Here is a 12,306-nt window from a genome sequence, read left to right as displayed (position 1 = left end):
TAAAAGAAGCTAGCTAGAGAAGAAGTAAAAATGAAGGTTCCTGATTAAACTGCATGGAGAAGAGCTCGCTCGTTGTTGCCTCCTTATTTCCGCTGGACGGAAAAAGGCACCCGACAATGAGTAATGACATAGAAGATAAAAAAGCCAAGTAACCTGGACAGTAGCATGTAAATAGGAGGCAATGATGCCAATATTGAGGCACAAGGCAATCTATGTTTACAGTCCACTACTATCTTCTATCTTTCAGTTCATGGTGTATCAATTTTCTTCTTTATGCTTTAATATTTTTCTCCCAGTTTTTACTACTGTAGAGGGATTTTAATCTATCAATATGGCTAGTCTGGCTGGAATACAGACCTGCCCTCTGGTGGTTTGAATATGGTTGGTCCAGGGAGTGGAACTATGAGGAGGTGTGGCCTTGTTGGAGGAAGTGTGTCACTGTGGAGGTGGGCTCTAAGACCCTCGTCCTAGCTGCCTGGAAGCCAGTCTGCTCCTGTTTGTTTTCAGAACAAGATGTAGAACTCTCCACTCCTCCTGCACCATGCCTACGTGGAAGCTGCCAGGGTTCTGCCTTCATAATAATGGACAGAAACTCTGAACCTGTAAGCTAGCCCCAATTAAATGTTGTCTTTTATAAAGAGTTGTCTTGGTCATGATGTCTGTTCACAGCAGAAAATCCAAACTAAGATACACTCTTAGCATACACATTTAATCCAAAACAATGAAGGTAAAGTTAGTTTGTAGAAGGAAGCACCTAGGGGCTAGAAAGATGGCTCAGCAGTTAAGAGCACTGACTGTTCTTCCAAAGGTCCTGAGTTCAAATCCAGCAACCACATGGTGGCTCATAACCATCCATAATGAGAACTGACACCCTATTCTGGAGTGTCTGAAGACAGCTACAGTGTAATCACATATAATAAATCTTTAAAATAAGAGAAGGAAGCACCCATCTTTGAAAGTCATGTATAATTGAGTGGCAGAAAAATTGATGAATCAGAGAAAGATTTGACAGACTAGAATACACCGAACTCTCACAAAAACAGAGGAGAAAGCAATGCAGTGAGAGGGAAGGAGAGAAGGCAGTTCTCCTGGGACAGCTATATAGAGATAGGCTGCAGAGTGAACAAGCTAGACACAGGTAAAGACAGAAGGAGCCAGAAGATTAGAACAGATTGCTAGTGTTAGTTTTGTGGCTAAACAGAGCCATTTAGGAGAAGCCCAGAAAAGCCAGATTAAATCAGGACTTTTGAGTCAGAACAGTGGAGCTGAACCATCCAGAACTCGGAAAGAGCTAGTAAGGGTGAGCCTATTCAGCAAGTCTCAAGAGGCTGAAAACATTCTAGGTCTGGATTAGATTGTAGAGAGGCTGGAAGCTTCCAGTAGGCCTAGGCTAGCAGATCAGAGGCAGTAAACCTCAGAGATGACAGTTACATCAGGTGAATGAAAGATACCCTTTAGTAAGTGTTTGTGTTGGGAACAGAAGCAGTGATGAGACGGCTCAGCAGGTAAAGGCCCTTGTACACAAGACCCATCACTCAAATTTGATCACTGGATCTTCCAAGGTGGCAGGAGAGAAGTGACTGCTGAGAGGTATCATCTGACTTCCACATGTATACTGTAACTCACACACACCTACAATCACACACTAAATAAATAAATACAAATTAATAGAAGATATTTACTCAGAGACAAGTAGGGATAACCAAGGTTCCTGCAACATATCTTATAAGTGCCAATCTTACCATGGTTTACATGCCTTGTAAAAATATCTAACTTTTCTGAGTATTTCGATTCATCATTATGGGGATGGGGGGACATAGCAGGCATTCCTTGGTTTTATTAACAGAAGGATCTATTTGGCTAAGGTAAACAAAACACTTACCTATAGAATTATTCTTTCCCTAGCTCCAAAAGAAAAGGACTTAAAGTAGACTTATAAGCTTATGAAAGAAAGAATGTGAGCATGGTAGGATACACCTATAATCTCAGCACTTGGGAAGTAGAAGCTAAAGGATCAGGAGTTTGAGGTCCTCTTTCCTTACACAGTGAGCTTAGACCAAGCCTGAGACCTTGCCTCAAAAAAACAAAACAACAAAACACACAAATCAAATCAAATTAAAACCAAAAAAGCAAGGAAAATAATTTAAATGAAGGTATAACAATTCACCTTGAGTTCTTGAAGCTGATCTGGTTCATAAAGCTGGGTAGACACTGCCTGTGCAAGGAAGGTGTCAAGTTCATGGCGATGCAGGATTCGGCCACCAGGCCATTGAACCATGTATCTAGAAACAAAAACATGATTATTTGATCACAGTTCCCATCATTCATGTCCCAGACACTAAGAACCTAAAGTGGTGCCAAGCATTATAGCACACACCTGTAATCCTATTATTTAGGAGTAAAAGAGGAGGATAGAGAGTTCCAGGCTAGCCCGGGCATCATAGCAAGACACTACCAGAAATAAGAATGATGGCTGGAGATGTAGCTCAGAATAAGAGAACTTTCCTAGAATGCACACAAAAAGCATGCATACAAAAAAACTCCATAAACTTGTCAGGAATCCAACTCTGAGTTAATTTATAGTGATTCCAAATCTGAGTGGCAGAGGAGATAGACATGAACAACATTGACAGTGTAGTGTGGTATGCCAAGAAAAAAAAATGCAGAGTTCTACAAGAACACAGAAGAGTCCAATGGGCAAGGAAGTCACCTGAAAACTTATCAGGAACAGAGTTTCAAGGGGATTGTATAATTTAATGAGACACAAGGTAGAAATAAAGCATCCTATTTTATTCTAGGGAAGAATAATATGGAGGCATGCTATGGCAAGGTGCACCTGGCTTGATATTGCTGAATGATAAGTGGGTAAAATTATAAACTCAGCCACTATATCATAGTCTCCAAATAAGATTATATAAATCTTTGTTCCCGAATTGTAGGAAGACATTTAAGGACTGTCAGCAGGAGAGTGATACTGACATACATATCAGTTGAGGTGACTGAATCTGTGGCCAAAAATGGACTAAATGAAGGCACTGACAGTGAGGATGAAGTTATTTGGGGATAAGATTAAGAGCTGTCAGCATATAAACCCACAAGGCTTGGTCATAGGAATTTCTTTTCCCAGACTGCTAGGGATGGAATCCAGGACTACATGCATGTTAGGCAAATGCTTTGTCACTCCCAACCCTTAGCCACAGGTTTTACAGGACAGTGAAGGGAAGGGAAGAACTCAAGACCCCAAGAACTTTGGCTTGTGAAGATGGCTGGATGACATGGTACCATTTTTAAAGATAAAAAATCTAATTAAGTACCTATTCATGAGTATTTGAATTGACTGTCCATGAACTGAATGTGTCTTACTATTATAGATACTGTGAATGAAGAGACAAATGGAAAAAAACTACAAAATTATCAGTATAAAATATGTACTTAGCTCCTTAAAGGTGCCTAAGACAATGAACATGTACAACTTCTAGTCTAGAGTTGTTCTAGACTTTGGGAACTTGGCATTTAAAGCAAGGGGTGGCTGCAACAACACATGGGATGAATTCCTGGAGACTTTAGCCTAATTACTACAGCTATAATCTGTCTTAGAATCTAGAAAGCTCTCTGAACTACTGTCCTTCATTGGGGAGAGAACAGTATAAACATCCCTACCACCAATACTTTTTCTTCAAGCTCAAATTCCTTTGAAATTTACAATGATTCTAGAATGGCAGGAATGTTTATCCTGTGTAAACAAATCCTGTGACTTGTTTAGCAATTATATTCTAAATATCTAGGATACGTATATAGGAACTCTGTAACTGACAAAACTTCCATCTTTTCTGCTCATTGTTCACTTGGAAAATTCATTCATATTTTATAACCTATTTTATATTTTCTGATACTATGTTATTTAGCACATAAGTCATAGATTGTATCTTTCCCAAAGTGTGCTTTTTACCAATACTTTTTTGCCTTGAAGACTATTTTTTATAATTTCTTGATTTAGCTTTACTTAAGCTTCTATTTCAAAGCCTTTTATCTTAGTTTCTTGGCAAATGTGAAAAAAAACACATAAAAAATGTTACCATCAAGCTATGACATGAAAAGTATAAATAAAAGACATTTAAAATTATAGACTGTGTGAGTAACAGAGTAAAGTTTGAATGTTTTACTAATTATCTACAATGAAAATTTATTCAAGTGTCTACGTGAATTACCAGTAGGTCTAGGACCCTGTGTGTTCTTGATTATCTTTGTTTATTATTTCTCCTTTATCATGAACCTTGGTATAGAGTATTGGTAAATATTTATTGGAAGAGTATCAATCAAGTCATGCTAAAACAAATGAAAAAACACCAACACTTAACCAAAACAGAGCTCCCAAAGCAGAATTATTTGAATTATATACATCTTGAATATTATAAAAGAAAAAATGACCAAAAGGAGTCAACTGTGAGAGAGAGGCAAGCTCACAGATAATCTAATACAATTCATAGGGCATGATCATGCAGGTTGTTTTGAGTGCTCATTAAATGTATCTAGAGAATCAAAGACAGCTCTATGGAGGATGAATTAACTTACTTTATTAGGGATTTGAGGGTTTTGCTTGGTTTGACTTATACTCCAGTTTTAATCTGAATTCTTAGTATAAAGTATAGCACAGTAGGTGCTCAATAAATATTTGCTGAATAAGTCACTGTCAGCATATGCTAAGCTCCATTCCTGAATCAGTCTGCTATTTAACGAGTGTTAAATAAATTATGAGATGCAGTGTAGGGCCTAATAAGTCAATTGGATGCAAGGATAGAAATAATAATTATTATTAAATCTACCAATATTTAGGGTTGTTAACCATGCACGATTTTCTAAACTATATTATTCTCTGTCAAAACTAAATCATGGAGGCTGGAGAGTTGGATCAGTGATAAAGATGGCTTGTTGTTCTTGTGGAGGACTTAGGTTTGGTTCCCAGCACTCACATGGTGTCTAACAACTGTCTGCAATTTCAGTTCCAGAGGATGCAATGCCCTCGTTTCGCCTCCATAGGTATTGCATGCACATGGTGAACAGATATATGTGCAGGCAAAACACCCATATACATAAAATAAAATAAAAATATATTAATATAAAAATAATAAAACCTATATCATGAAAACTTTTTGTTTTCAGTGGTAAGATAGCATTTTTACTATTATATAATTATACATATTACATGCAACTGTTGTACATTCTATTATAATTTTAGTAAGCTATAATTAACTTATATATAGTAAATGTCTGTGATATTGTAGACACATTGATAGAACCTTTATTTTTATAGAATATAGTGGCAAAGATTACATACTTTGGAGGCTGACTTCCTTGGCATTGAGATTCTAATACTATGTTACTCTAGGCAACTGCCTTAACCTCTGGAAGATTTAGTTTTCTCATATTGAGAATTGGGCTAGTACTGCCTACATGTGCAAAGGTTCGTTTTATTTGGTGAAACTCTTATTAGATACTACATTTTTATACATATAAACACTTGTTACTAGCCTATTAATTTTGTGTTTATTTGTGTCAAGCCAATAACATAATGACTTAAATTTAACATGATTCAATAATTGGAAGTCTTTCCTTTTATACCATTTTTAATTTTGTGTAACATTAACAAATTTGTTCTGATTCCAAACTTTCATATTCATTCTGAGCCAGAAAAATGTAAAAGGCTAGGACCAAGTAGTAGAGTACTTGGGAAGGAGAAGGTTTGATTCCTAACATTGTAAAACAGAAAAGTATAAAGAGGTATGGCCATCCTTAGTTCTATGGACCAAAATACCACAAAAAACTTAAGTGGCATTTCAAGGGATAAGACTTTTAATGTTGATAAAGTTCGTATTTTCTCTTCCAAATCATTTTTTTATTGCAAGTCTAAGAACTCTTTACCTAGCAACAGATCCCAGATGTGCCCTGCTCTCCTTTCTTTCTGTAGTTGGATAATTTTGAGTTCATGAGGCTTTAAGTTACAGTCCATTTTTTTTCTGACTACAGAGTTATCTAATTGCTTCAGCACTAATTGTTGAAAAAACTTCAGTCTAGTGAACTGCTTCTTTGTCAACACCAATTGAATATATCAGTGTGAACACATATTCTTGAGTTCTTTGTTCCATGAAATAATCCTTAGCAAATAGCTCTGTGTCTTAGACACATATAATAAGCCTTCACTTTGTATTTTCTTCCTTTTTTTCAAGATTGATTTAGTTATTAAGGGTCAGTATCTTTTTTCCAAGATAGGGTTGGACTATGTATTCAGGCTAGCCTTGAAGTGGCACAGGGATCCTTCTACTTTTGTTGAGTAGCTAGGAGTAAGGATCTGTGCCAACACGTCCATTCAACTTTACCTTTTGATATAAATCTTAGAATAAGTTCATTGAATCTAATAAACAATGCATGAAAGCTATGGATTGAGGGGATGACATCTTTATAATAGTAAGACTTCCATTCCATGAAGTTTCCATCTACTTAATATCTCTTTGACTTTTTTCATGAACATTTAGCATAATAATTATTTGAAGTGCTGGGGGTGGAACTCAGGTCCTCATATGCATGCACTCTACAATTGACCAGCCCTAAGCATAAAGATTTAATGGTTGATTTATAATCTGGCCTGTTAGCAGTAGTTTGACTTAATTGCTACATAATTTTTCATTGATGGACATACCTCAGTACGTTTATCCACTTACCAGTTGATAGATAATTAGGTTCTTTGAGCTTTTTGGCTATTATGATTAATACTTCCATTAATATTCAAGTCTTTCTGTGGGCATATCTTTTCAGTGCTCTTGGAGCGATAGCTAGGAGTGAAATGAATGAGTCATCTGATACATACATATTTAATCTTTTAAGAAAATAATAAATTTGGGGCTGAAGAGATGGCTCTGTGGGTAAGATGTTTGCAGCTCTTCCAGAGTACCCAAGTTCAGTTCCTAACCCCCACATTAGATAGGTGAGAACTACCTGTAACTCCAGCTCCAGGAAATGATGCCCTCTTCTGGCTTCCACAAGCATCTGCACATACATGGCACATACTCATAAATATACAGACAGACAGACAGATATGCATACACATACATATACACACACACAAAAAACAAAATTTTGAAAAAAATCTTAAGGAAAAAGAAAATGGCAAACTAGATGGGGATGTACCTCACTGTTAAAGCATTTCTTACTGTAGGCTAAGCCGTGTTTTTTGTTTGTTTGTTTAAAAAACAGCAATGAATTTAAAATAAGAAAATGACAAAGTAGTCTCAAAAGTAGCTATACTTCCTGTACTTTTTTAACATTTAAAATTTTTGCTAAGGTCTTTTCAATTATAATTATTCTGGCTGAGTGAAGTAGTATCTGCTATTATCAATTTTCTTCAACAAACTTCTGGAAATCTTAGAGTAATAAGACAAAAAGAAAAGAACTATAAATAGGGAAAGAAAAACCAAGCTGTCTATGTTTTCAGGGGTATGATCTCATATTTAAAAGATCCAAGAGAATCCATCAGATTTGATAAACAATCTAAGGAAAATGATGGGATACAAAAATAAAAAAACAAAAAACAATAGCCTACACACTGATGAAAAACAAACTTGCTGAGAAAAAAAATCATAAAAATAAATTAATTTAACCTCAAAAACAAAACAGAACAAAACCACACCACATCATAAATCTAACTGATCAGTGGTTCTCAACCTTCCTAATGCTGCGACCCTTTAATATGGTTCCTCATGTTGTGGTGACCCCCAACTATAACATTATTTCATTGGTACTTTGTAACTGTAATTTTGCTACAATTTGAATCTCAATGTAAATATCTGAAATGCAGTGTATCTGATATGTGACTTCTGTGGAAGGGTCATTTGATCCCCAGAGAGTAGTGACCCACATGGAATAGAGGAAATAAAAAAAACAGTGGAATAGAGGAAAGGATTCTACAATAATAATTATAACACCTTAAAGAAAAATGACAAACTACGAAAGGGTCCTTCTATGTTCATGCATAAGATTAGTTAATATTGTTAAACCTGTATACTAATGAAATTCACCTATAGATTCAATATAACCCCTCATTAAAATACCAATACCTTTTTTTTTTTTACAAGACTAGAAAAATAATCCTCAAAATCATATGGAAGCAGAAAAGACCCAAAATGGGGCGGGGGGAAGCATATCCAAAGTTATAACACCCAATTTCAAATTATACTACAGATCTATAGAAACAACAAAAATCATGGTATTGGCACAAAACAGGCATGTGTAGTAATGGAACGGAAATAGACGACCATGCATGCGTATACCCAAATTGTCAGGAATATGATTCTTAGCAAAGGTAACAAAAACATTCATCAGAAGCCAGAATCATTTTAACAAATGGTAGGTGATCTCATGTAGAAGACTGAAACTGTGTCACTTTCTTATTCCATGTAAACCTCTAACCAAACCCGAACACTTAACATAAAACTGAAACTTCCAAACTACAAGTTGAAAACAGGAGAAACACTTCAAGATGTTGGCACAGGTAACAATTTTCTGAATAGGATGCCAATAGCTCAGTGAAAGAGGAAACACAGACAATAGGATTGCATCAAATTTAAAACATCTATATAACAAAGAAGAGGATATAATGTGCATGTTCACATTCACAGCAACAATGTTCACAAATCAAGCTGTAGAGTTAGTTTAGGTACCCATCAGTGGATGAGTAAATAAAATGTACTATTTATGCAGCACAGTATGATTCAGCCTCAAAGAATGAAATTATATCACTTGTAGGGAAATTAATGAAACTGGGGGCTATAAAATTATTTGTAGAGTTTAATTAGTTATTTGAGTCCTTGTTGTATATTTGCTCAGATTTTCCATTTCTTCTAGAGTTAATTTTAGTAATAATTTGTGACTTTCTACTAATTGCCAATTTTATCTATCACATGATTTGTTGGCATACTATTCCTCATATTTAAGTTTTCCAAAGCCAGTAAGTAGTGTCTCTTTATCATTCTTAATTTCAGCTTTTTTCCTAAGTCAAGGAAGGGAGATCACAAGAGACAGTATTAGGGGTATGATCCAAATACATTATGTTTGAAAATGACAATGAGGCAGGCCTCTTATGTATAATTAATACATCCAGTTAAAAAAACTTAACAATCCTCCCTCAGCTTCCCAAACAGCTGGGACTAGCAATGTGTAAACCTCCAATTTTGGCATTTTTTTTTTAGTTTAATATACAAAATTAGGTTACTGGTTTGAGGATTCTCTTCTTTTATATGAAAAGTACTTACAAGTATATATTTATCAGCATTATTTTAGATGTGTCTCATAAATTACCATGATGCCATTTTGTTCTTATTCATCTCTAATTTCCTTTGTGGTTTCTCCTATGACTCATTATGTAAGACCCTGAAGTTCAATTTTTATATACTTGTGCCCTTTTTTCAGTTTTCCTTTCATGAATTACCCCTAATTTGCAGTTGCCGCAGACCATATTTTGAATAACTCTAGCCTTTTTTTTTACATTCATCATGTCATGTTCTGCAACCTAACATATTGTCTGTTATGCACAATGTTCCATGTACGCATAAAAATGTATACTATGGTAGTACTAGATAGTGTATTCTATAGATAACTGGTGGCCTAGTTTATTGTATAGTTCAGGACTTTTATGTTTGTATTTCTGCAGTTGTTCTTCAACTACTTTTTGAAAACATACTGCACTCTGTATTTAATTATCTTGTGTGTGAACTGGGGACTGTACTCAGAGCTATGTGCATGTTAAGCATGTACACCACAGTGTAGATACAGACCCCATCTCAATTGTTATTCTTAAAATTGTCCATTTATATTTTTCCTTTCTTCTTTGTTTCTGTTTGTTTGCTTGTTATGAAATAGAATGTTTCTCTGTACAGCGCTGGCTATCCTGGAACTTTCTCTATAGACCAGGCTGGCCTTGAACTCACAGAGTTGCACCTGGCTCTGCCTCCAGAGTGCTGGGATTAAAGGCATGCACTACAACTGCACAGCTCTAACAATGTATTAAATCATTCACTAGGTCAGAGCCTTCATGATCTATTTGTCTCTGGCCATGTCCTCATATATACTTAGAGGTATGCCTTATTAATCTCGTAGGTGTTTCTCAACTTTATCAAGTTGATTGATCTGGATTAACTATCACAATAAGGTAGGTTATCATGCCTTCATTTAATTTTGCATGCTTGGCTTTATTCAGCTGAGTTTTTTTTCTTTTTTCTTTTAGTGCTGCGTTGCAGCATTTTCTCTGTACAATCACATTGGGGCAGTGACAGGCCTGTGATTGGGCAGGAATAGGTGGAACTAGAAGTTGAGGAGGGAAAAGGGCAGAGAGCAGGAAGGTAGCAAAGAATCATCATCATGGAGGCCGGGGAAGGGGACCATTCAGACCCCGTGTGGTTATAACAGCCGCAGGTAGCTAAGGGTTTTACAAGGTTAAAATAATTGGGTTAAAACATTGTCTTTATCATTTGGCTCTGAAATTATTGTATTGGCATCTTGTAAATTGTGATCTTACCTATATATAAACCTGCCTGGATAATTAAGCCTTAAGAGTGATGATTTTATCAGGTACTAGGCACTAGATACTGATTGTGGGGGGTGTAGATCTTTGTATATAAACGAGATGATCTTGCTAGCTGGCAAAAAATAGCAAGAGCCTGCTGGCGGGCCAAGAGAGCTTACTGGGTGGATTGCCTTTTTAATATTTTCCGCAACAGTGCTGGAGTTTAAACTTAGGTCTTTGCGTATCTGAAGCAAGTATACCACTAAAGAACTATATCCCCAACTCTTCATTTAGTTCTTTGAAAATATTTATACTGCTTTTAAGCGTTTAGTCTTCTTTGGAAGCCTGAATTATTTACCATTTGTCACATTTGGAGATCTGTAGATTGATCAGGAGTGGTCAATATTATTAGTCAATTTTTCTCTTGGTTAGTTAGTAAAGTTTATTTTCTATGCATAATGCAGCACTTGATGTCTTTGTTGAAAATTTTCTCCTTTGTTTTAACCCTAACTTCACTGTTGCTCGAAATAAGCAAAAGCCACTAGATGGTTAAAGAATATGATTATGTCCCCTAAGCCAACTAGATGTTTACCTTTTACCATTGAATACATCTCAGAAGTAAGACTTCTGTCAGAGTATTAGGAGGTTTCACACTTCAGTCCCACACTCAGCAAAGGACGAGTAGCTTGCAGGTCATGTCTAAGAAGACATGCCTTGAAAAGTCACGCAGAATAAAAAGATAATTTGATTTTAGTTAAAAATTTAGCTTCTTGATAGTTATTCTCAGGCCATGTTTAGTCAGAGGTGCAGTTTCTGGCTTTTGTGCCATAGAGGCATATACCCTTCATTGATAGGGCTGAATGTATGGGTCTTTAGTGAGTGGCTTGATGTTTGCCCTATGTCCTGTCTCACTCTAGCACATATTCAGGAAGACAAGAAAGAAGCTGATTCTTTCTATGGTTCTTGCTATAAAATGTCTGGATCTTCTGCTACGTTCCTATGTCAGTTAGCTACCAGCCTCCTGATTGGTTATTATTAAGCTCCCTTCTGCTTTCCACATAATAGCAGGCACAGAGTTTTCCATATCTCATTCTAAATTATACCAGCCTCTACCCTGTCCTTTCTTAGTTAGGGTTACTATTGCTGCGATAAACCATCATGACCAAAAACCATGTTGGGAAGGAAAGGGTTTATTTGGCTTACACTTCCACATCACTGTTCATCACTGAAGGAGCTCAACCTAGGAACTCAAACAGGGCAGGAACCTGGTGGCAGCAACTGATGCAGAGGCCATGGAGTGGTGCTGCTTATTGGCTTGCTCCCCATGGCTTGCTCAGCCTGCTTTCTTATGCAATCCAGGAGAACCTGGATATCCCTCAACTGAAAAATGGATAAAGATAATGTGGTCCATTTACATGATGGAATACTACTCAGCTATTAAAAAGGGCATCATGAATTTTGTAGGCAAATGGATGGAACTAGAATATATCATCCTAAGGGAGGTAACCCAGAACCCCAAAGGACATGCATGGTATGCACTCACTTATAAGTTGATATTAGTTATAAAGTGTACCAAGTTACAATCCATATGCCTGAAAAAGCCAAATACCAAGGAGTGCCCAAATGAGGGTGGTTGAATTTTTCTCAGAAGGGGAAATGAAATAAATATTGTAGATGGACGGGGAAAGGGAACTGGGTTGGAAAGGGGAGGGGAGTAGGGCAGGGGGAGAATCAAGTATAGGGGGAGTAGGGGA

The 12,306-nt window shown here is 36.5% G+C and overlaps 1 protein-coding gene across 1 annotated transcript in view; it reads right to left on the bottom strand.

Annotated features, from left to right (window-relative positions):
• Positions 1-12,306, bottom strand: part of Fam120c (family with sequence similarity 120C) — a 119,281-nt gene that overhangs the window by 12,152 nt on the left and 94,823 nt on the right. The window contains 1 exon segment of the mRNA XM_031380844.1: positions 2,168-2,282. Coding sequence (XP_031236704.1) covers positions 2,168-2,282 — 115 coding nt within the window.

The sequence above is a fragment of the Mastomys coucha genome, chromosome X (assembly GCF_008632895.1).
Source record: "Mastomys coucha isolate ucsf_1 chromosome X, UCSF_Mcou_1, whole genome shotgun sequence".
NCBI lineage: Eukaryota > Metazoa > Chordata > Mammalia > Rodentia > Muridae > Mastomys > Mastomys coucha.
This window is presented reverse-complemented; position numbering and strand designations above follow the sequence as displayed.